At 45.1% G+C, this 21241-nt stretch overlaps 1 protein-coding gene across 10 annotated transcripts in view; it reads left to right on the top strand.

Annotated features, from left to right (window-relative positions):
- The window catches only part of DOCK5 (dedicator of cytokinesis 5), a 231344-nt gene that overhangs the window by 58504 nt on the left and 151599 nt on the right, over positions 1-21241 (top strand). For 8 of the 10 annotated variants that reach the window (XR_004483692.2, XR_007477822.1, XR_007477821.1 and 5 more), the window contains exon 2: positions 2791-2874. Coding sequence is in view for 6 of the 10 variants with exons in the window: in XM_004270673.4 (XP_004270721.1) it covers positions 2791-2874 (84 nt within the window). In the remaining 4 variants the exon portion in view is untranslated. Of the gene's footprint in view, positions 1-2790; positions 2875-21241 lie in introns of those variants that run through there. The other 2 variants (XM_033429767.2, XM_049710889.1) reach the window with 2 other exon arrangements.

Genomic DNA, 21241 nt, shown 5'->3' with positions numbered 1-21241 from the left:
GAAGTGAACCCCAGTGGATCAGTAGCTGTGGCCTCGTGGCCCAGGAAGAAGTCTAGGAACCAGGAACTAACTCCTTCTGAATGCCTGATCTTATTCTGAATTCATATTATAGTCCCCAAGCTCAGTAGTCAGCCAGTTCCAGTATCATCTGTCCAGACTTCTGTGCCAAGACTACAGAAGAACACATATTTGGGTGATTCTCTTCAAAAAGAGAGGCCACTTGAAGAACATGGGGCTAGAGGTCTGCTCCTTCTGTTCTGGGCTAGATTGACTGTGATGAGCCTGCAGTCAGCCTGCTGATCTCGGGGCATCGCAGGCTCAGGAAAGAGCAGTAGGTACCATGATTGGATTGGATGCCTTTCTTCCCTTCTTAATGACCCTTGTGGCATCTGGCAGATGGTTTGATGGATTGAGTGACCAGCCTCATGTGCTCATAAGAGCTGCAGAGAGGGGGAACGTCGTGGGTTCCTTGGATGGTCAGGTCAGTGGTTAGAACCGAATCTCTAAGGTGGTTCTTTTTCCCTGAAAGGATGCAGCTCACTCATCATGAGAGAGGGCAAGAAATAAATCTACCTTAAAAAAAAAAAAAAAGGACTTCCCTGGTGGTGCAGTGGTTGAGAGTCCGCCTGCCGATGCAGGGGACACGGGTTCGTGCCCCGGTCCGGGAGGATCCCACATGCCGCAGAGCGGCTGCGCCCGTGAGCCATGGCCGCTGAGCCTGCGCATCCGGAGCCTGTGCTCCGCAACGGGGGAGGCCACAACAGTGAGAGGCCCGTGTAACACACACACACACACACACACAAAAAAAGCTTCATCGATGTCTAATTTATATACCATAAAATCCACCCACTGTAAGCATATAGTGCATTGATTTTTAGTAAATGTGCAGTGTTATATGACCATCACTACAATCCAATCCAGTTTTAGGATGTTTCCATCTCTCTGTAAAGCTTCCTGGTGCCTGTTGTGCTCTGTCGCTATTCCCACCCCCAACCCACGAAACAATCAGCTGCCCTATGTCGCTGATAGACTTGCCTCTTCTGGACGTTACAAGGAAATGGAAGCCTAACGTATGTGTGCACGGGACTTTCATTTCGCATAATGTCTTTGAAGCATCCGTGTTGTGGCATGTGTTCGTATTTCATTGCTTTTTATTGCTGACTGATATTCCATTGTGTGGACACACCCTATTTTACTTCTCCACTCATTCTTCAGTGGATGAATTGTTTCCAGTTTTCAGCTGTTGTGAATAATGCTGCTATATTGGTTTCTGGTGGCCGTCCTAGCAACTTACCACAAACTTGGTGGCTTAAACAAGAGGATTTTATTCTCTCGTAGCTCTGAAGGCCAGAGGTCTAAAATCAAGGTGTTGACCGGCTGTGCTCCTTCTAGAGGCTCTAGGGGAGATTCCGTCCTTTGTCTTTTCTAGCTGCTAGTGGTGGTGCCAGTCCTTGACCTGAGGTCGTGTTACTTCCACCTCTGCCTCCGTCCTCATGTTGCCTTCTCTTCTGTGAGACTCTCAAAACTCCCTCTGTCTCTCTGTCATCTGGATACGTGTGATTGTGTTTGGACCACACCCTGAATTTCCAGCTTAACCTCCTCTCCGTATCCTTAACTAACTCACACTTTTTGCCACCTGAGGAAACATTCACAGATGCCGAAATCGGACGTGGATATCTTTGGGGGGCTATTATCCTGCCTACCACAACAGCTATGGATATTCACATGAAGTTTCTGTGTCAGCACGTTTCCATTTCTCTTTGTAGATAACTGGGCGCGGAATTGCTGGGCTGCACGTACATTTATGTTTAACTTTTTAAGAAACTACCAAACCGTTTTCCGAAGAGGTTGTGTCATTTTATGTTCCTACTAGCGATGCATGAGGGTTCCAGTTTCTCCACATTCCTGCCAAGTCTGCCTTTTAAAAATTAATAGCCATTCTGGTGGGTGAGAAGTTGTATCTCGTTGCGGTTTTAGTTTGCATTTCCCTGATGACTAATGGTTGTTGGACGTCTTTTCTGGTGCTTATTAGTGATCATATATGATTCTCCGTAAAATGTCTCTTCAGAGCTCTTACCTGTCTTAAAATGGGATTGCCTTCTTCGTTTGGAGTTACAAGAGTTCGTCTACTGTTTTGTATGATTGTGGTCCAGTCATTGCCAGTCCTAAGGACTGTGGTGATGGAGGTCGCCTTGGGGACACCCCATTTCCCCAGGGTACCTAGAGCTGGGGTGAGGCAGCCACCCAGTGTTAGTCTATTACTGGGGGGTAGGTGGGACTCACACGTGGTCCGTTGGCTGCCTGTTACTGTGTCAGGGAAGCCGGGAGACGGCTCGCCCTATGCCCTAGAGATCATAAGCTCAGTGGTGTTATAGGCTGATAACTCTTATCACCATTTTAATTAAGGAGTTGTTTCTGTAATAATATATTTACTATATCTCTTCCCGTACTAAACTATTAAAAATCCCTGGTACAGGGACCACATCTGTGTGTTTCAACACTCTATCTCCAGTCTCTATCTCATAGTAGGCAACCAACCAATATTTGTTGGATGGAAGTATGACTGTAACATACCAGTAATGGGAGTCCAGGAGGATGCCCTCTGCTTTTCAGTGGGGGATTCACCTGAAATGATTAAAGAGAGGGTTATTTGTTAGAGGAGTGGTTCACTAACCACTGAATGTGCTCTTTGGTGACTCGTATTATTATTATTATTTTTAATGTGTTTGGTGACTTGTATTTGAACTGCCACTGATGCCATCATGTCCCTCTTTTATTTCTCCTTTCCAGCGATCTATAACTACAATGCCTCTCAAGATGTGGAGCTCTCCTTGCAGGTTGGAGACACGGTTCACATCCTGGAGATGTATGAGGGTAAGTCCGGATGGCCTTCTGCCAGACACGGAGCAAGGCCCAGACAGTAGAAGTTACTTATTCATAAGGCACTTAGAGCAAATATCAACATGCTTTACATCTGAAGTGATGCTAGTAAAAATCCAGGAAGTGCTTAGGGTATACAGTTTTGGACTGTGGGTGTTTTCAAAACAGCCAGCTGAGTGCATGAGCGCAGACATGCCCAGAGGCCAGCATCAAAATATGTGACTCTGGGGAATTCCCTGGTGCTCCAGTGGTTAAGACTCCGCGCTTCCACTGCAGGGGGCATGGGTTCGATCCCTGGTTGGGGAACTAAGATCCTGCATGCTGCGCCGTGTAGCTAAAACAACCAAAACCAAAATCTGTGACTCTGCATTTTGTGAGGTTTCAGTGCTGTTATACGTATGCCATCCATTTAATTCTTACGGCAATCCTCTAAGGGTGGCAGGGCAAGGGTTTTTTTTAATTAAGAAAAAATATGTATTATTGACTTTCAAAAATATAGAACTCTTAAAAATTACACAAGTTAACCCATGCTCACTTTTGTGTTTTTGTTTTGGTTTTTGTTTTTGTTTGCGGTACGCGGGCCTCTCACTGTTGTGGCCGCTCCCGTTGCGGAGCACAGGCTCCGGACGCGCAGGTTCAGCGGCCATGGCTCACGGGCCCAGCCGCTCCGCGGCATGTGGGATCTTCTCGGACCGGGGCATGAACCCGTGTCCCCTGCATCGGCAGGCGGACTCTCAACCACTGCGCCACCGGGGAAGCCCCATGCTCACTTTTTTAACGTAGTTGAGAAAACTGATGTTCAGAGTAAATAAGGTGCCTCACATCATACAACTAGTGACAGAGCCACATGAGATGAAGCACTGCTGCTTTCCAGCGGCTTCTCCTGAAGCAAGACCTTAATACATGAAAGATGCTATCTCTTCATAAGTACTGAAAATAAATAGGAAAAGCATAGAATTCAACTCACATTCTAAAAGGCAAAAACATTTATTTCTTTGTAAAATTCTCTCAGATAAAATAACTAAATAAACCGATAAAAATTCAAAAAAAAATGTGACTGGATGCAGAAGGGCCTGACGCAGCCCTGGCTCCGGAGGAGACATGCGTGCCTCTGGTCTGGTGGGAGCTCGAAGGAAGCCCAGCTGCTGAAGTGGCTTTTTCTTCTCAGCACTAAATGTTCCCAGACTCGGGGAGAAATGAGGGAGAGACTTACTGGTGTTGCTGAGATTCCTTCAGAGAATTAGGTCCGGACGACTCTAGGTCTGGAAAGCCTACGAGTATATTTCCTGCAACTAGGTCGGGCTGGGGAGGGGGTCCCAGTTAACCTGTAAGTGGGTTGTTGGGCAGTTGCCCAGGGCTCCCGGGTCATCTGAAGAGCACAGGTCATGTCTGCACCCCCACCCCCACCCCCCAGGCTTCTCGCTCCAACTCAAGCTCTGTAAATCCTAACGGGACTCATCCACGTATCCACATTTCTAATCCAAATGCCCAGAGTACAACAAACATGTCTCGAGGCCCCTAATGTTGAGGATCAAAGCAAAGAACATTGAGGGTCCATTGATTCTCTCTGAAGATTGGGGCAGGCATGAGGTGGGAAGCTAGGCAGATTTTTCTCATAGGGTAAGGCTTGTTAGGACAAGAACTCTGGATTTGCAGGGTCTGGCCCGCCCCCCCCATGTAAATGGTTCTGATGATGGCATGGCAAGGGTGGTCGTCTAGAACCTAGTGCGGCTTCCAAGGGCGAGGCAGACAGACACAGGATGGGGAGGAGGAGATGGGAGGTCCGAAGGAAAGGAAGTAGGGCTCAGCCATAGGAAAGCTAAGCCGTCTGCCGCATTGCACAGAAGGCTCAGTTTTTACTCTTCCTCCCTTTAGTTTTAGGCAGAGGGCTGGTGGTTTGCATCATCCTTCTCCCCCTCACACACTTCAGAGTGTCTTCGTGCAGCTTCCAGGGGCAGGGGAAGGGAGGGAGGGCTGTGTGGATGCTTCCCACTCTATTCTTTCTCTTCTATTTTTTTTAAAAAATAAATTTATTTATTTATTTAATTTTTGGCTGCGTTGGGTCTTCGTTGCTGTGTGCAGGCTTTCTCTAGTTGTGGCAAGTGGGGGCTACTCTTTGTTGCAGTGCACAGGCTTCTCATTGCAGTGGCTTCACTTGTTGTGGAGCACAGGCTCTAGGTGTGTGGGCTTCAGTAGTTGTGGCTCACGGGCTCAGTAGTTGTGGCTCGCGGGCTCTAGAGCACAGGCTCAGTAGTTGTGGCGCACGGGCTTAGTTGCTCCGTGGCATGTGGGATCTTCCCGAACCAGGGCTCGAACCCGTGTCCACTGCATTGGCAGACGGATTCTTAACCACTGCACCACCAGGGAAGCCCCTCTCTTCCATTTTTATTCTCACCATCTTAGGTCCAGCCAAACATTGATTCCATGGCATCACCAAGACACTAGGGATAATCTACTTTATCTTCTTTTTTTTTAATATAAATTTATTTTATTTATTTATTTATTTTTGGCTCATTGGGTCTTCGTTGCTGTGCACAGGCTTTCTCTAGCTGCAGCGAGCAGGGGCTACTGTTGCGGTGTGTGGGCTTCTCATTGTGGTGGCTTCTTTTGTTGCGGAGCACGGCCTGTAGGTGCGTGGGCTTCAGTAGTTGTGGCTCGCGGGCTCTAGAGCTCAGGCTCAGTAGTTGTGGCGCACGGACTTAGTTGCTCCGTGGCATGTGGGATCTTCCTGGACCAGGGCTCGAACCCGTGTCCCCTGCATGGGCAGGCGGATTCTTAACCACTGCACACCGGGGAAGTCCTACTTATCTTCTTGAACTCCTTTACATATTGAAACCATAGTCTCTTCAAGCCTTACTAGGTCATACAGCTTTGTCTTGGGCCAAATTAATCTACTCTACCTAGTCTTTCTGGACACACATTTTCCATTATACCGGTAAAAGGCACATGTTCAGTTTCCATGGGCTTGAAAAGCATGTATATTTTACGATTACTGGGTGCAAAGTTCTATAGATGACAATTAGATTGTGATTTTGTCATTTTTTTTTTTTTCCAAATTTGCCATATGCTAACCTTCTTTCTGCTTTTTCTGTTGCTGAGAGAACTGCGCTAAACCTTCCCCCATGATTGCAGTTTGCGTCAGTTTACAGTGATGTCACTTTTTTGCTTTCTGTATTCTCAGAACTGTTTTTAGGTGCATATAATTTTAGAATTGTTATATTAAACAATTCCAACTTTTAATTCCCGTTTGTAAAACTTTTTATCATTATCTTCATCTGCAGTAAGGCTTTTTTCCTTAGTCTTTTTTGTCTGAAATTGCAGCCAATTCACTGGCAGTGCCAGGGCTTTCCTGACCCCACAAGGCCGTCAGAAATGCTGCTTAGCCGCTCAGGAATCTTTTCTTAATTCAGCAGATGCCCCAAGAGGAAAGCAGCCCCCAGTGCTGGCCTCATCTTTCTGAGTTTGTTCTTTTTCACATCTAGATGTGGTAATTCTTTACTATACCATGTTAGCTCCTGTGTGTGTGTGTGTTTGTGTGTGTGTGTGTGTGTGTGTGTGTGTGTGTGTGTGTTGTATTGTCAGGCTTTTCTAATTGACCTGCAGAGTGTGGGAGGGAAGAGCACAGAGTTGATCTGAAGTCAAGTAGATGATACCTTTTGTTTTTTTTTTTTTTTTGCGGTACACGGGCCTCTCACCGTTGTGGCCTCTCCCGGTGCGGAGCACAGGCTCTGGACGCACAAGCTCAGCGGCCATGGGTCACGGGCCCAGCCGCTCCGCGGCATCTTCCCGGACCGGGACATGACCCCGTGTCCCCTGCATCGGCAGGCGGACTCTCAACCACTGTGCCACCAGGGAAGCCTGATGATACCTTTTAAATACATTTTCAAAGTTTTTTTTTCTTTTTTATGTGACCCCAATGTTTCTTGAAATAGTTGATCGAAATACTTTGTCCTCACATGATTCATATTAATGGTAATTTTAAGTGTGCTTATTATTTTTACTTTACTGAGCAATCTCCCAGTCGACCAATGAGCATTCCTAAAAGTAGCACTCCTATGAACCAAGCTAATGTGGTCACCGAGCTTGGTTGAATATAAATGTAAACACACAAACACGTCTGTTTCAAATACCTTCCGGAGCTTGAGTCCAAAAGCCACGGTACACCTAATATATTACAACTTACACAGCGGTACACTTGCCAGAAGTGCTGGCCCAGTTCATACAAAACACTGTTACTTGATCACTGCTGCATCTAGACTATGATGAGCCAGGTGCTGTAGGTCCTGACAGCAAGAAGCCAATTTTCTTGTTAATTGTTACCATAAAATGCTTGGGGGCCAGCCATAGAATTCTTTCATTTCAAAGAAGGACGTCAGGGACTTCCCTGGTGGTCCAGTGGTTAGGATTCCGTGCTTCCAAGGCAGGGGGCACGGGTTTGATCCCAGGTCAGGAACTAAGATCCCACACGCTGCAAGGCGTGGCTGAAAGTAAATAAATGAATGAATGAACGAATAAATGAGTAATAAAATTTAAAAAAGGATGTCAGCGCCCGTTCTGTAAAAGTGGACATGTGTCAGGGTGTGAATGGGGAGATTTAGAGTATGAGCTTATTCACTTCATTAACTGCCAAGTGGCAGGTCAGCTTTACAGAGATGATTATACTGGCTTAAGGTTTAAACTAGTGTTTATCTTATGGGATTAATTTTTTTAATGGTGCGTGCATTGCCAGACGCAGTGATAGGTACTTCTATCTGCTAAGTACTTTGAGTTCTTGGCTGGGTTCTCAAGTTTCTTGATTATTCAAGGCAGTTCAGGACGCAGTGAGGGCAGGAGGGCTTTGCAGACATTAAACATGATGGAAATGCTGAGTAATAACTTGTGTTCAAGCCCTCCTCCCCCATCTCCTCTTTCCTTTAGAAAAATAAACAAAGTGGAAACACCCACAGTACTGCCAGATGGAATTGAAGGGTGGCACGGGCACCATTTCATGGCCCTGGCGTGAGATGCGGGGGTTGTGTCTTTCAGCTTCCTGTCAGTGCTGACTCCAGGGGTCCCACCCCGCCAGACACCCTGCCTTTGAGATATTTGCGTACCAGACCTGGGTGGGCTCTTCTGGTGTGGACATGAGTTCACCTTTCTGGGACCCGGACTTGAAAAATTCTTTTCTGCCCACAACAGAATACCACTTAGGACTCTCCTTTTGCTGTTTTCCGCCCTGTGGTTGAATGAATGATTCCAAAAGTGGTAGCTTCTTGAAGGCCTGCCCCTCCTTCATCGGCAGGGCCCGTGCCTAGCGTGGCTCCCAGTATACAGTAGGTGCTCAGCAAGCCTGTTGTATGAGTGAAGATAAATGGGAGACCAGGGCAAGCCTGTGGGAGCAAAGCAAGGTAGTGTGGAGGGTAAGGGGGACGGGGCCACCTCCACAGAACTCCCTATAGTACAGGGCAGGGCTGCTTTTCTCCTTCTATGAGATGCCAGCATTGCCCTGCCCTGTGCAGACCACACGATGGACTTGGTTACCACGTGAGCTGCTTTTTCCAATAACGGCTTTATTGAGATCTCAAATACCATCCAGTTGACCCATTTAAAGTATACAATTCAATAATTATTTACAAAGTACTCTGTTCACAAAGTAGGGCAACCATATCACTATCTACTTTCAGAACATTTTCATTATCCCCAAAAGAAACCCTCTACCCGTAAGTGGTTTTTACCCCCCAGCTCCAGGCAGCCACCAACCTAATTTCTGTCTCTGTAGGTCTGCCTATTCTAGACATTGCACGTAAGTGGAATCATGTAATGTGTGGTCCTTTGTGACTGTCTTCTACTTAAAATGATCTTTTGGGGGCCCATCCATGTTGTAGCATCTGTCAGTACCTCATATCTTTCTATTGCTAAAAAATATTCATTGTAGGCATAGTTCACATTGTATTCATCTCTTCATCAGTTGATGGACATTTGGATTGTCTACAATTTTTAGTTATTATGAATAATGCTGCTGCCATGAACGACAAGTTTTTGTGTGGATATATGTTTTCATTTCTCTTGGGTGTCTCCTTAGGAGTGGAATTGCTGGATCATATAGTAACTCTGTGTTTAACCTTTTGGGGAACTGCCAGACTGATTGCTTGAGATTTGGCTCCAGAACAGGAGACCACAGTCCACATGAGAGAGTAACCATTCCTCATCCCTTATCACCATTCCTCTCTGTAACCTTGCCCCTGAACGTCATTCGTTACTAAAAATAAGGGAAGGGAGTAGAATTGACTGACAAGCTGTATATTGCTCCTTTTTAATAGACCACCAATAATTGTTTGCCTTCAGAAACTTTTTCAGGGAACAGAAATCCTCAAGGAGTAAAACAAGTGTCCTTGCCTTTCTTCTGCTTTGGCACCGGCCTGCCTGTAGTCACTGCCATGTCTTTGCTTCTTTAACCAGAAAAGAGTTGGCAGTGAGACAGCTGTTCTCCGTCTGAGTGTTCTTTCCCACCCCAGATCCATGGGCATGACTGAAAAAGCACTGATACCTGGGGGAGATTCCAGTTGGGGTCATTTATTCATTCAACAGGACTCGCTGAGCAAGTATTATGCTCTTCTGTGCCAACTACATTTATTGACCACAAGAGATGTTCTAGGCATTGAGGTCACCTGAGTGACAAAATGGCAAGGTTTCCCCTCTCACAGGGTTTTCATTCAAGAGATAGACAAAACAAGTGAACAAAATACGTGAACAAAAACGTTCAGATACTTATAAGTGCTATGGGGAGAAAAGGATGGTGTTATATAGACCAGAGGCAGATGAAGGTGATGGAGCGTGAAAGGAGAAGGACCACTTTAGTTTGCATGGCTTTGTCCCTATCTTATCTAGGGTCACTGTCCGTGGGCAAGACATTTGAACTCTCTTTGTGTCACGGTCATTTCGTCTAAAATCGGATCACTCTTTGAATTGAAAGCGATTAAATGAAAGTGACTTGAAAAGTAAGGTTTCAGCATCCCTGCTGCCATGAAGCTCTCCTCTCCTGTAATTATCCAAATTCCGGTCACAGGTGATTTCAGGCTCAGGGTTTGTTGTTCCACCAATGGGTACTGGTTTCCTACCTTTGATTCATATCCGTTATTTAACTCATTTCAGCTCGTAAACCACTCACAAGCTTAAGAGAGAGGATGGCTGGTGTTAACAGTGATTTCTGGGGGTAAACATAACACAGTTGGCTCCTGTTGGAAATAACAAAATGAGATAATGTCTCAAAGGCGTTCCAAGCTCTGAAGAGGCAGGTACGGCATAAAGGTTTATATTATTTCAGTGTAATTTGTTAAAGACCCAAAGGAGAGCACAAATGATTGTATTGGAACCAGCGGAAACAGGCGATCCTGAAAAGTTGAAATAAAAAGGAGCATTTGTCTATATACGGGAGGTCCCCAACATATATATTTCTTCTGTGTGGAATGAGGCCAGTTTTGAAATGCACCTTAATCAAGAAATCCACTACCTTATGATATGAAAAGATACAGACATGGATTATGACTTGGGCTATACACGTTTTGAGTCTCATCTTTAATAAAGCAAGCTTTTTTGAGTAAGCCCAGAGGGCAGTATTATGATGGGTAGGTAAAGTTACGTGGCACTAAATTTTAGCTCCGTAGCTGACAAAACTTTCTAACAGAGGCGTAAAAAAGAAGAGAGTGTATTTGAGGAGTTTTTTCCAAGAAGAGGTTTAATAGGCATCTTTCTGAGATGTGGTATTAAGAACCCTCCATTGGAAAAGGGAACCCTCCTACACTGTTAGTGGGAATGTAAACTGGGGCAGCCACTATGGAAAACAGTATGGAGGTTCCTCAAAAAACTAAAAATAGAATTACCATATGATCCAGCAATTCCACTCCTGGGCATATATCCAGACAAAACTATAATTCAGAGAGAGACACACACCCTTATGTTCATAGCAGCACTATTTACAGTAGCCAAGGCACGGAAGCAACCTAAATGCCCATTGACAGATGAATGGATAAAGAAGACGTGGTACATATATAGTATGGAATACTACTCAGCCATAAAAAAGAATGAAATAATGCCACTTGCAGCAATATGGATGGACCTAGATGTTATCATACGAAGTGAAGTAAATCAGAAAGTCAAAGACAAATACCATAGGATATCACTTATATGTGGAATCTAAAATACGACACAAATGAACGTATCTACAAAACAAAAAGAGACTCACAAATATAGAGAACAGACTTGTGGTTGCCAAGGGGGAGGGGAGTGGGGGGAGGAAGGATTGGGAGTTTGGGGTTAGCAGATGCAGACTATTATATATAGAATGGATAAACAACAAGGTCCTACTGTAGAGCACAGGGGACTATATTCAATATCCTATGATAAACCATAATGGAAAAGAATATGAAAAAAGAATTTGTGTATAACTTTACAGCAGAAATTAACACAACATTGTAAATCAACTATACTTCAATAAAATTAAAACAGAAAAAGAACCCTCCATTGGATCATATGATACAGTAAGATCCTATCAAACCTTTTCAAACCCTCCATTGGATCATATGATACAGTAAGGTCCTATCACACCTTTTCAGAACTGATTCTCTGATTTGAGAAATTATCTCCTATTATCCTGTGCAACAGTGAGTCGGCCTGGCAGTCTTGTCATCCCTTTATTGTTCCTGTTTTCTATTCACTTCCTTCTCTCTTTGGTCAGCCATGCCCAATGACCATAAGACTAGTGAGAGACAAAATCAAAATTGATTTAAAAAAATCAGTTCTTAACAGCATGTGTAAAAGTTTACTGGGTTTAAGCTGAAATAAGGCATTGGATGTATTTGTAACTTTCATTTACTTTTGTTACCCCATTAGTCAAGATAATTGAAACTTTATTGTAATTCAGAATCCATAACCTCACCGCGTTCTAGTTAGAAAAACAACTGCCTTTCTCAAACGCAAATGGCAGTGAGCCCAACAGCTTGGATTTTACGACAAGCATTGCGTGCAAACATTTTGGCTCGAGCCTTGAACGCAAGGTAGGCCTTGTGGCATTTTGGTGAGTGTGCCGGTCACTTCCCACATCTGTTTGACCTTTACCTTAAGGACAGCTGGTCAGCTACTACTCCTGGGGACACATGTTCCTGAGATGTGTTTTTCCATAGATGTGTGTGGCAGTAGGAGGGTGTTTACAAAAAAAAAAAACTAATTAAAAAGTAGAGCTGGTGAAAAGTCTCATCTCAGGTTTAATCTTTTAAAATTTTTATTAGAGTATAGTCGATTTACAATGTTGTGTTAGTTTCAGATATACAGCAAAGTGAATCCGTTATACGTATACGTATATCCACTCTTTTTTAGATTCTTTTCCCATGTAGGTCATTACAGAGTATTGAGTAGAGTTCCCTGTGCTATATAGTAAGTCCTTATTAGTTATCTATTTTTTATATAGTAGTGTGTATATGTCAGTCCCAATCTCCCAATTTATCCCTTCCCCCATCTCAGGTTTAATCTTATCCAAAAGAGAATGCCTTGTCCTGTTTTTCCTTTTGAGATACATTCGAATGTTCTTCTAAAATTCCATCTTGAAAGTTTGTGTTATTTGCGTATAGGCAAGTGTAGAATCTTCTAGGATCAGGTTCGGAACCGTCTTCTGAGTGGAGCCTTCATTCGGTTTCTTCGTCGTGAACTGGTACTTGGCGTTGGCCCATTTGGGCTGCGGCCCACGTGCTGAAGGAGGCAATTTCAGCCTGAAAGCAGAGACGTACTGGGGATGCTGTAGAGGAAGGTTCTCGTGAGGAAGCCTCTGGTTTTGGTCTCCAAGGGATCTTGGTGGGATCAAGGGGTCCAGAGGCGGCAAAGTGATGAGCAGGCTCCTTGCGTCCCAGGCACGTACATGCCCACTCAGGCTGTCTTCTCACCTCTGAATGCTGGCCATTCACATTACTTGGTATGTAACTTTTTTTTTAAAATAGATCTTTATTGGAGTATAATTGCTTCCCAATACTGTGTTAGTTTCTGTTGCACAGCAAAGCAAATCAGCCACATGCACACACACTGGCATGTAACTTTCATCAAAAGTGCCTCAGGTGTCTCATCCCTATTGCAACATATAGCCCATCAAACCATCCTGGGACTGGGTAAGACTCTGAAGGGTTCTTGGAAAGAAAAAGGCCTAGAGCAAAGTTCAAAATCGATTGAGGGCAGATTGGAATTAGATATTTCTCCTCTTGCCTATATCTGGAGAGAGAAGGATAACTAGATGCCTCTGCTCTGCTCATGGTAATGTCAGTAATTAATGATCTTTCAAAGCATATAAGGAGGCCTAGGCATCATAAATATTCACCCCCTGCTAGAGCGCCCCCATTTTATTCAACCCACGGAGGCAAATCATTCAGTAGAAAGTGTTGTAGGAGCAGAAAACACGCTACCTGTAAAACTTCTGTGCTACAAAGGAGTCTTACAAAAGCTCGAGAACATCAGTGCCTTTCCTGGCCTCACCTCCATGTGTAATTCAGGCTACACCTAGGGAAGGACAAGGCAAGACAGGAAAGATTCTCGTTAAAGATTATTCGTCTAGGGCTTCCCTGGTGGCTCAGTGGTTGAGAGTCCGCCTGCCGATGCAGGGGACACGGGTTCGTGCCCCGGTCCGGGAAGATCCCACGTGCCGTGGAGCGGGTGGGCCCGTGAGCCATGGCCGCTGAGCCTGCGCGTTCGGAGCCTGTGCTCCGCAACGGGAGACGCCACAACAGTGAGAGGTCCGTGTACCGCAAAAAAAAAAAAAAAAAAAAAAAAAAAAGATTATTCGTCTAACCCTTATATTCTGTATAGGCATCCTCAATGATTGTCTTTTGAACAGGAGTATTAAATGTGTGTGCATTTCACTTTGACAAATGAAATAGATTTTTTTTTTTTTTTTTTTTTGCGGTACGCGGGTCTCTCACTGTTGTGGCCTCTCCCGTTGCGGAGCACAGGCTCCGGACGTGCGGGCTCAGCGGCCATGGCTCACGGGTCCAGCCGCTCCGCGGCATGTGGGATCCTCCCGGACCGGGGCCAAACCCGTGTCCCCTGCATCGGCAGGCGGACTCTCAACCACTGCGCCACCAGGGAAACCCATGAAATAGATTTTAAATAGCTGTACCTAGCAGTGTAGCCTGTCTTTTAAATGACAGGAGCAATGTACACTAAATTCCTAACCTTGAATGCTTGTTTAGTTTTCACGATGCAGGAATAAGAATCTGTTGTTATGGTTGGAAACGAAGGATATGGGTCAGGGGGACTTTTTCTTCTTCAGTATGTGTTACTGGCAGATTCATTGCCCACTGAGTGTTTAACCAGGCCTTAGAGTCACCTATTCTGGTGACCTTTGAGTTCTCCTTAGGCTGTATCCAGTCTTTGCTCAGGCCCAGGGGTGTTCGGCACCGTGTTTCTTGGTTGTTGTAGCTACTGTCATATGGTTTTTCTATCGCCCAAGTTGTTTCTTCTACTTTTTCTTGTTCTCGTTCCCTTAAAGTCATATTTTCTACCCTTTTCTTGGGGCAGGGAACTTACTCTGTTGGAAAATAAAAGTATGTCTTCTTATCAGCCCCGAGGGCTCTGGGGAGAAGCTACCCCCAGCACGATTCCACCTTCTGCTATGTTTGTCATCGGTAATTTAATAATAATTTAGAGAGGTTCTGCTCCTTCCAGAGAGCACAGATACACGCCTCAGAAAACAAATGAATGAGAACTCCATGTAGAGTCTCCTACTGTCATCAGCATAGGAAGCAGATGACGGCCCTAAGAGTAGGAGCTGGTCCCTGGATTATGTCCTGGGGTCCTCACCATTCCAGCTTTGGCGTTTTCCATTCCTCTACGTGCCAGGCATTGAGTGAAGGGCTTTCATGTACTGCATCTCAGTGCCTACAATCCTGGGAGATCAGAGTTACTGATGCTTGTTTAATAAATGTGAATGTCAAGGTTAGGAAACTTGAAGACATTCACACAGCTATGAAATGGCAGAGCTGTGATTCCCACCCATGGAATCCAAGGAGAGTGTGCTTTCCACGTCCCAACGCCTTTGAGGAAATAACACTTCTGTTTTGGACATAACGGACAGTTTTCCACAGTGGGTTAGGTTCTTTTGCGTTTTGAATGGCTATCAGACGAGTCTCCCGTCACCCCAGATGTATCACGGTGAGCCCTTTCTGGACTTACTTCGCTCCATGGCTCTTCCATGCAAACTAGTCACTCTGGCCAGCGGTCTTCTCCCTGCCCTCTGAGCTCACTACGTGCTGGGACCCGCTTCACCCCCAGTTCTGGGTGCCTCATTTGCCCTCCACACACACCTCCTCCCCGGCCAGTTTTCAACAGCTGGCTTCCTCCGAGCAGGTAGCCATGTCTGTGTTTGGGGAGCAGAGCAGAATCTCCCCCCCCACCCCCGCCAGAGATTGGTCCCCCTCGTGCAATCCACACGTTCCAGGGTAGCATGACGGAGGCAGTGGGCAACCGTTACAGACAGTCTGTCCAAGCCTCTTAGGTCTGGCAGGTGGGTCTGGGATGAGATAAGCAGAGAGGTCTCTGGAAATGTCTCTGACCCCCGCAGCCCGTGGCAGTCTCTCCCTCCCTGCGTGTCTGTGGTTGTATAGCTCGGGTCCGCAGCTGTGCCCTCCCACGTGAGTTAGTAAATAGGGCACGTGGATCGGACCCAGTGGTCTTTGGCTCTGACGCTCCGGGAAGGTCCCACGTGGTTCATATTCTTCCTCTTGCTTCTAATGTTTTGCCACCAGGACTCTTAATGCTGTCACCACTCTTGGGTTCCACCTCTGCTTCTGTAACTGCTTGTCTTATCGCACCCTTGGCGGTATCTCCTCACCCCTGGCTGTCCGGGTCCACAAAGTGGGGCCCTGCGGTTCACGTTTGGAGTCTGATGCTGTAGTCTCGCACTTTCACTTTTAAGAGGCATTCCACTGAGGAACTTGGAGCAGGTTTCTAGGGGACCAGGTGGAAGGGGTCTTAGGTTCAGGGCGGGGTCACACTGGAGGGCTTTCCTCACTTCAGCTGATTCGTCCTCTGAGCAAAGGCTCACGTATTTCCAGCTCCTCTGCCTGGGGATGAGTTTCCTATCTTACTGGAGCCTCCCTCCCTCCTTCATCTCTCGCCTCTAATCTCAGTGTCCTTCTCAGGCAGCTTAGGTGGTTTCATGGAAAAAGCAGTCTGTGCTGAAATTCCAGAAATCCTGGTTAACTAGACAGGCAAGTTTATATCTCCCCCCTCACCTGTGTGTCTCTGTTTTACTAGCAATTAGATTAGAAAGTCTTCCAGATCAGGAGTTGGGGTTTATTAGAGGCCCAAACTCCTTGAGTGAGGCCCCCCCACCAGAGCCAAGGATAGTTCCTTATGAAAGCGAGGCTCCTTCAATGTATTTTTTAAAAAAATCTATCTATGTAGTTATTTATTTTTTGGCTACTTTGGGTCTTCGTTGCTACAAGCGGGCTTCTCTTGTTGCGGAGCATGGGCTCTAGGCGTGTGGGGTTCAGTAGTTGTGGCACATGGGTTCAGTAGTTGTGGCACACGGGCTCTAGAGCGCAGGCTCAGTAGTTGTGGCACATGGGCTTAGTTGCTCCGCGGCATGTGGGATCTTCCCAGCCCGGGGCTCGAATCCGTGTCCCCTGCATCGGCAGGCGGACTCTTGACCACTGCGCCACCAGGGAAGTCCCCTTCAATGTATCTTGCTTGATGAAATGATTCCTCAGCCACAAACCTGTACCCCTTTCTCATCCATCTTGCAAATATTGGTGTGATGATAACAAAACCAATAGAAGAATAAGGTACAGCAAATTCATTGCTACTACTGAGAAAGCTACATGTTGCATCCATTCATTTTGGCTTGCTTGAAGTGGTTGTATAAGTTAGAGAAACGGACCACAGAAGAGGGGAATTAGAGACAAGAGCCAGAAGGACGAACGGCTGCTAGGATTACTTTGCTTTAGAAAAGAAAGAAAGAAAGAAAAAGCCATGTCTAGAAAATTGAAAGGGAATGGGCAAACCAGAGTCCGTAGGTTGATTAGACTGGAGGAAATTCTTTCTTCCCTCTCACTTAGCTTCAGGGGCGTCTGTGAGGTCACAGAGAGATTTCCCAGTTTTGTGGGGGACGTTTGGGTATGTCACCCCTCCGTTCTGTCAGCTGTGACTTTGATCCACTCCTCCCGCCGGTCCACTGTCTGAACCAGGTGTCTCCGTTTGTCTGAGGAGGTGTGTGCTGGCTAAAAGGAGAAGTCTTACCATCACCATCTATAGTAGGCAACCAGAGCAAACCTCTGCCTGTTGGCTATGGAGTTAGATTTTATGAAGTGAGGAAATGGGGGAGGAAAAAGGAATGTTTTGGTGGAAGGATGTTTGAGAGATCAAAGCCTTAATTACTTGAAATTAATAGTTGAAGAAATGGAGTCCTGCAGAGCTAGTGAGCGCAGAACCAGGATGGAGACCCAGGCCTTTTGATTCCAAGGAATCTTCCTTATAAGGAGCACTGCCTCTTCTTTTCTGGCCTCCTGGGCAGGTGCTCGGGCCCTGGGCATAGGATTCCCGGGAGAGAGGTGAAGGGTGTCTCAACCTTGCAGTCAGATCTCACTCCAGAGGAGCAGATTTTAGCGGACCTTCCATCAGTCTATTCCATCCATGGCCACTAGCTCTAGGAGTTCTCTCTCTCATTAATATATTCATCAGAAGTTTATTGAGTGTCTGCTGTGTGCCAGGTACCGCAACGACAGGTCTCTTCCTTGTTCATTCAAGAAATAAAAGATGGAAACCACATCTCTTTCTTTTCTGCTGACTTGCCGTGCTTGTGCATGTGGGGTTTATATTGAGAGGATTCTGTGGCCAAGCTTCCTTCCTCTGAGAGGCAGTGCCTTGAGCAAGTATCCCATTTGCCCCATCCCCCCAGCAGGGGAGCTGGGGAGGCAGCGAACTGTGAACTGGGCAGTAGGAGACCTGTGCTCTGACCCCCAGCTTAGCTAGTAAGTCACCGCTTGACTTTGGACAACCTGTTCAGTTCCTTGCCTGTGTTTCGTCTTTTTTGAGGTGAGGGTGTTAAGTTTCCGTGAACTCTGAGTTCTTTGGAGCTCAAACTTCCAGCAGTTACTGGATGTGCCTGTCTCAAAGGCACAAAATTGATCAGATCATTAACCCAGATGACTGATTTGTCTCACAAAAAGTTACAAAAGAATAGAATCGTCTTTTACTGTCTTTGCATCCCTCCACTTTCTGCCTTTGAACTTAGTTTCAAAAGCCTCACTGAGATGGTCCTTGCATTCGGAAAGTGGACATCCTGAACCCCCAGGGCTCTGTGCTGCCTTCAGATAAAGATGCAGCCACCAAGCCGGCTCTCCCGGGAGGGGTTTGCACCCAGTGTGGCTACTTCTCAGCTTCCCTAGAGGGAGGGACCTCAGCCATCTCTCCGAGGGACACTTACTGGGGATGGGAGGGCAGGCTGTGGCCATGGAAACCTGACAGGCTTACCTGGCCCACGAGGGATGGAACTTTGACCTTGGCCTAATTAACTGTGCTTCACCCAGGGAGCTACCAGGCCCGTGACACTTAAAAAAAACAACAGGATTTAGCACCTGCTTCTCCTCTGTGGACCCTCCCCTGACACACGCACAGTGAGGGTACATAGAAACAACGGCTCCCTATCTGTTTCTTGCCTTTAATTCCCGGGAGGTCAAAAATTATTTATTTATGATCGCACAACAGTGTCAATGTGTTTAATGCCAATGAACTGTATACTTAAAAATGGTTAAAATGTTAAATTTTATGTTATGTATAATTTACCACAATAAAAAAATAATTTATTGATGGAGGGGGCGGAGAGGAAACAAATTTATCCTGGGACTGCAAAATGAGGAGAGATTTTGCAAAATGCTCCATGCCTTACACATCTAAATGGTGCTTTTATGGTTCAAAAAGATCTTCAGAGTCCCGGTCAGTAATTGTCCAGCATATTCATACCCCTCCCTTTGTGTGCCAGTCTCCAAGCATTACCATTAAAGGGCCTTTTGTAGCCGCATAGCACAGGGAGATCAGCTCAGTGCTTTGTGTTCACCTAGAGGGGTGGGATAGGGAGGGTGGGAGGGAGACATAAGAGGGAGGACATATAGGGATGTATGTATATCTATAGCTGATTCACTTTGTTATACAGCAGAAACTAACACACCATTGTAAAGCAATTATACTCCAATAAAGATGTTTAAAAAAAAAAAGGGCCTTTTGTATTTCATTATTTGTTTACGATCTATTTCCTTCCTCCTTGAAGACAGTGTCTGGCAGCTGGGGTTGAATAAGTGTTTTTATGTATAATAAATGAGTGACCACATTAGCAATGTGAATCTTCAGTTCCAGTTGCTTGTCCGCAGAGAGGATTTTCTAACCACATACACTGAAGTAACCCCACTTCCACTTGTCACTCTTCTTTTTTTTTTACTCGAAGTATAGCTGATTTACAGTGCTGTTAGTTTCAGGTGTACAGCAAAGTGATTCATTTAAACATACATATACTTACGTATGTATTTATTCTTTTTTTCCAGATTCCTTTCCCTTATAGGTTATTATAAAATATTGAGTAGAGTTCCCTGGGATCTATAGTAGGCCCTTGTTGGTTATCTATTTTATATATAGTAGTATGTAATGTTAATCCCAAACTCCTAATTTATCCCTCCCTCCAACCTTTCGCCTCTGGTGACCATAAGTTTGTTTTCTAAGTCTGAGTCTGTTTCTGTTTTTGTAAATAAGTTCATTTGCATCATCGTTTTAGATTCCGCATGCATATATTTGTCTTTCTCTGTCTAACTTACCTCACTTAGTACACTAATTTCTAGGTCCATCCGTGTTGCTGCAAATGGCATTATTTCGTTCTTTTTTTTATGGCTGAGCAATATTCCATTGTATATAAATACCACATCTTCTTTATCCATTCTTGTGTCGATGGACATTTAGGCACATCTTGGCTATTGTAAATAGTGCTGCAGTGAACACTGGGGTGCATTGTCACTCCTTCATAACTTTTAGCCCGTTATGAAATGACTTTATTCATAGCTTTGTGTGTTCACATATATATATGTTTCTCTTCCTGTTATAAAACAAGACCAAGAAGGATGGAGATGTTGTAGGTCTTGCTCTTCTAAGTATCTGTTTGTTGAATGAATAAATGAATCTCCAATGTGTGTTGAACTTTGGACTCGTTCAGAATCAGTTTTGGCGCACAAAGTGAGTAAGATTAATACTGTCATTGGAGAGGCACGGAACAAAGTAAAAGCAGTGGAGAAACTGGAGTAAAAGCTCTGATTTTTCACATGTGACTCAAACTGGTTTCAAGGTAGTTTCCAACAAAAATGTTCAGTAATATTTGAACAGTGCCTTTATGGTTGAATTCTGTGTCACTTTGGTTGGATACTTTGTCATGTTCATTTGCCTAGTGTACATTTGTCATGGTTTTTAGAAATGGCAGTAAAATGTATATACAGTGAAATGCACTCATCTTAGGTATGCAATTCAAGGAGTTTTAACAAATGAATGTACCACATGTGCCTAATACCCCAGTCAAGATATAGAATATTTCCTGTGCTCCAGAAAGTTCCCTGGCACCTTCTTCCATATAATTCCCACTCCCCAAAAACAACTACTGTTCTAACTTAGATCACCACGGATTGATTAGTTTGCCTCCTCTTCAACTTTATATAAATGGAATTATGCGTGTCTGTTGTATTTGGTTTCTTTTATTCAACATGGTTTTTAGGTTCACCCATGATGTTGCTTATAACTGTAGTTCATTCCATTTTATCGCCAACTAGTATTCCATTATATGAATATCCACAGTTTGTCGATACTCTATTGATGTACATTTTGATGGATTCCAGTTTCGGGCTATTCAGAATGCTTCGATGAGTATTCTTGTAAAGTATTCTTACAGATACAGGTTTTCTTTGATCTTGAGGAAATACTTAGGAGTGTGGGGATATTTCTGGGTCATAGGTCATGTGTATCTTTAATCTTAAAAGAAACTTCCAGTAACGTAAGAGAGTTCCAATTAGCCATATCCAGTCAGTCTTTTTTAAATTTAGCTCTTCCGGTGGGTGTATAATAGTATCTCATGTCTTTTTTTTTTTTTGCGGTACGCAGGCCTCTCACTCTTGTGGCCTCTCCCGTTGCGGAGCACAGGCTCCGGACGCGCAGGCTCAGCGGCCATGGCTCACGGGCCCAGCCGCTCCGCAGCATGTGGGATCTTCCCGGACCGGGGCACGAACCCGTGTCCCCTGCATCGGCAGGCGGACTCTCAACCACTGCGCCACCAGGGAAGCCCTCATGTCTTTTTTTTAAAGTATCATTTGCATTAAGTAAA

The sequence above is a fragment of the Orcinus orca genome, chromosome 6 (genome assembly GCF_937001465.1).
Source record: "Orcinus orca chromosome 6, mOrcOrc1.1, whole genome shotgun sequence".
NCBI lineage: Eukaryota > Metazoa > Chordata > Mammalia > Artiodactyla > Delphinidae > Orcinus > Orcinus orca.
This window is presented reverse-complemented; position numbering and strand designations above follow the sequence as displayed.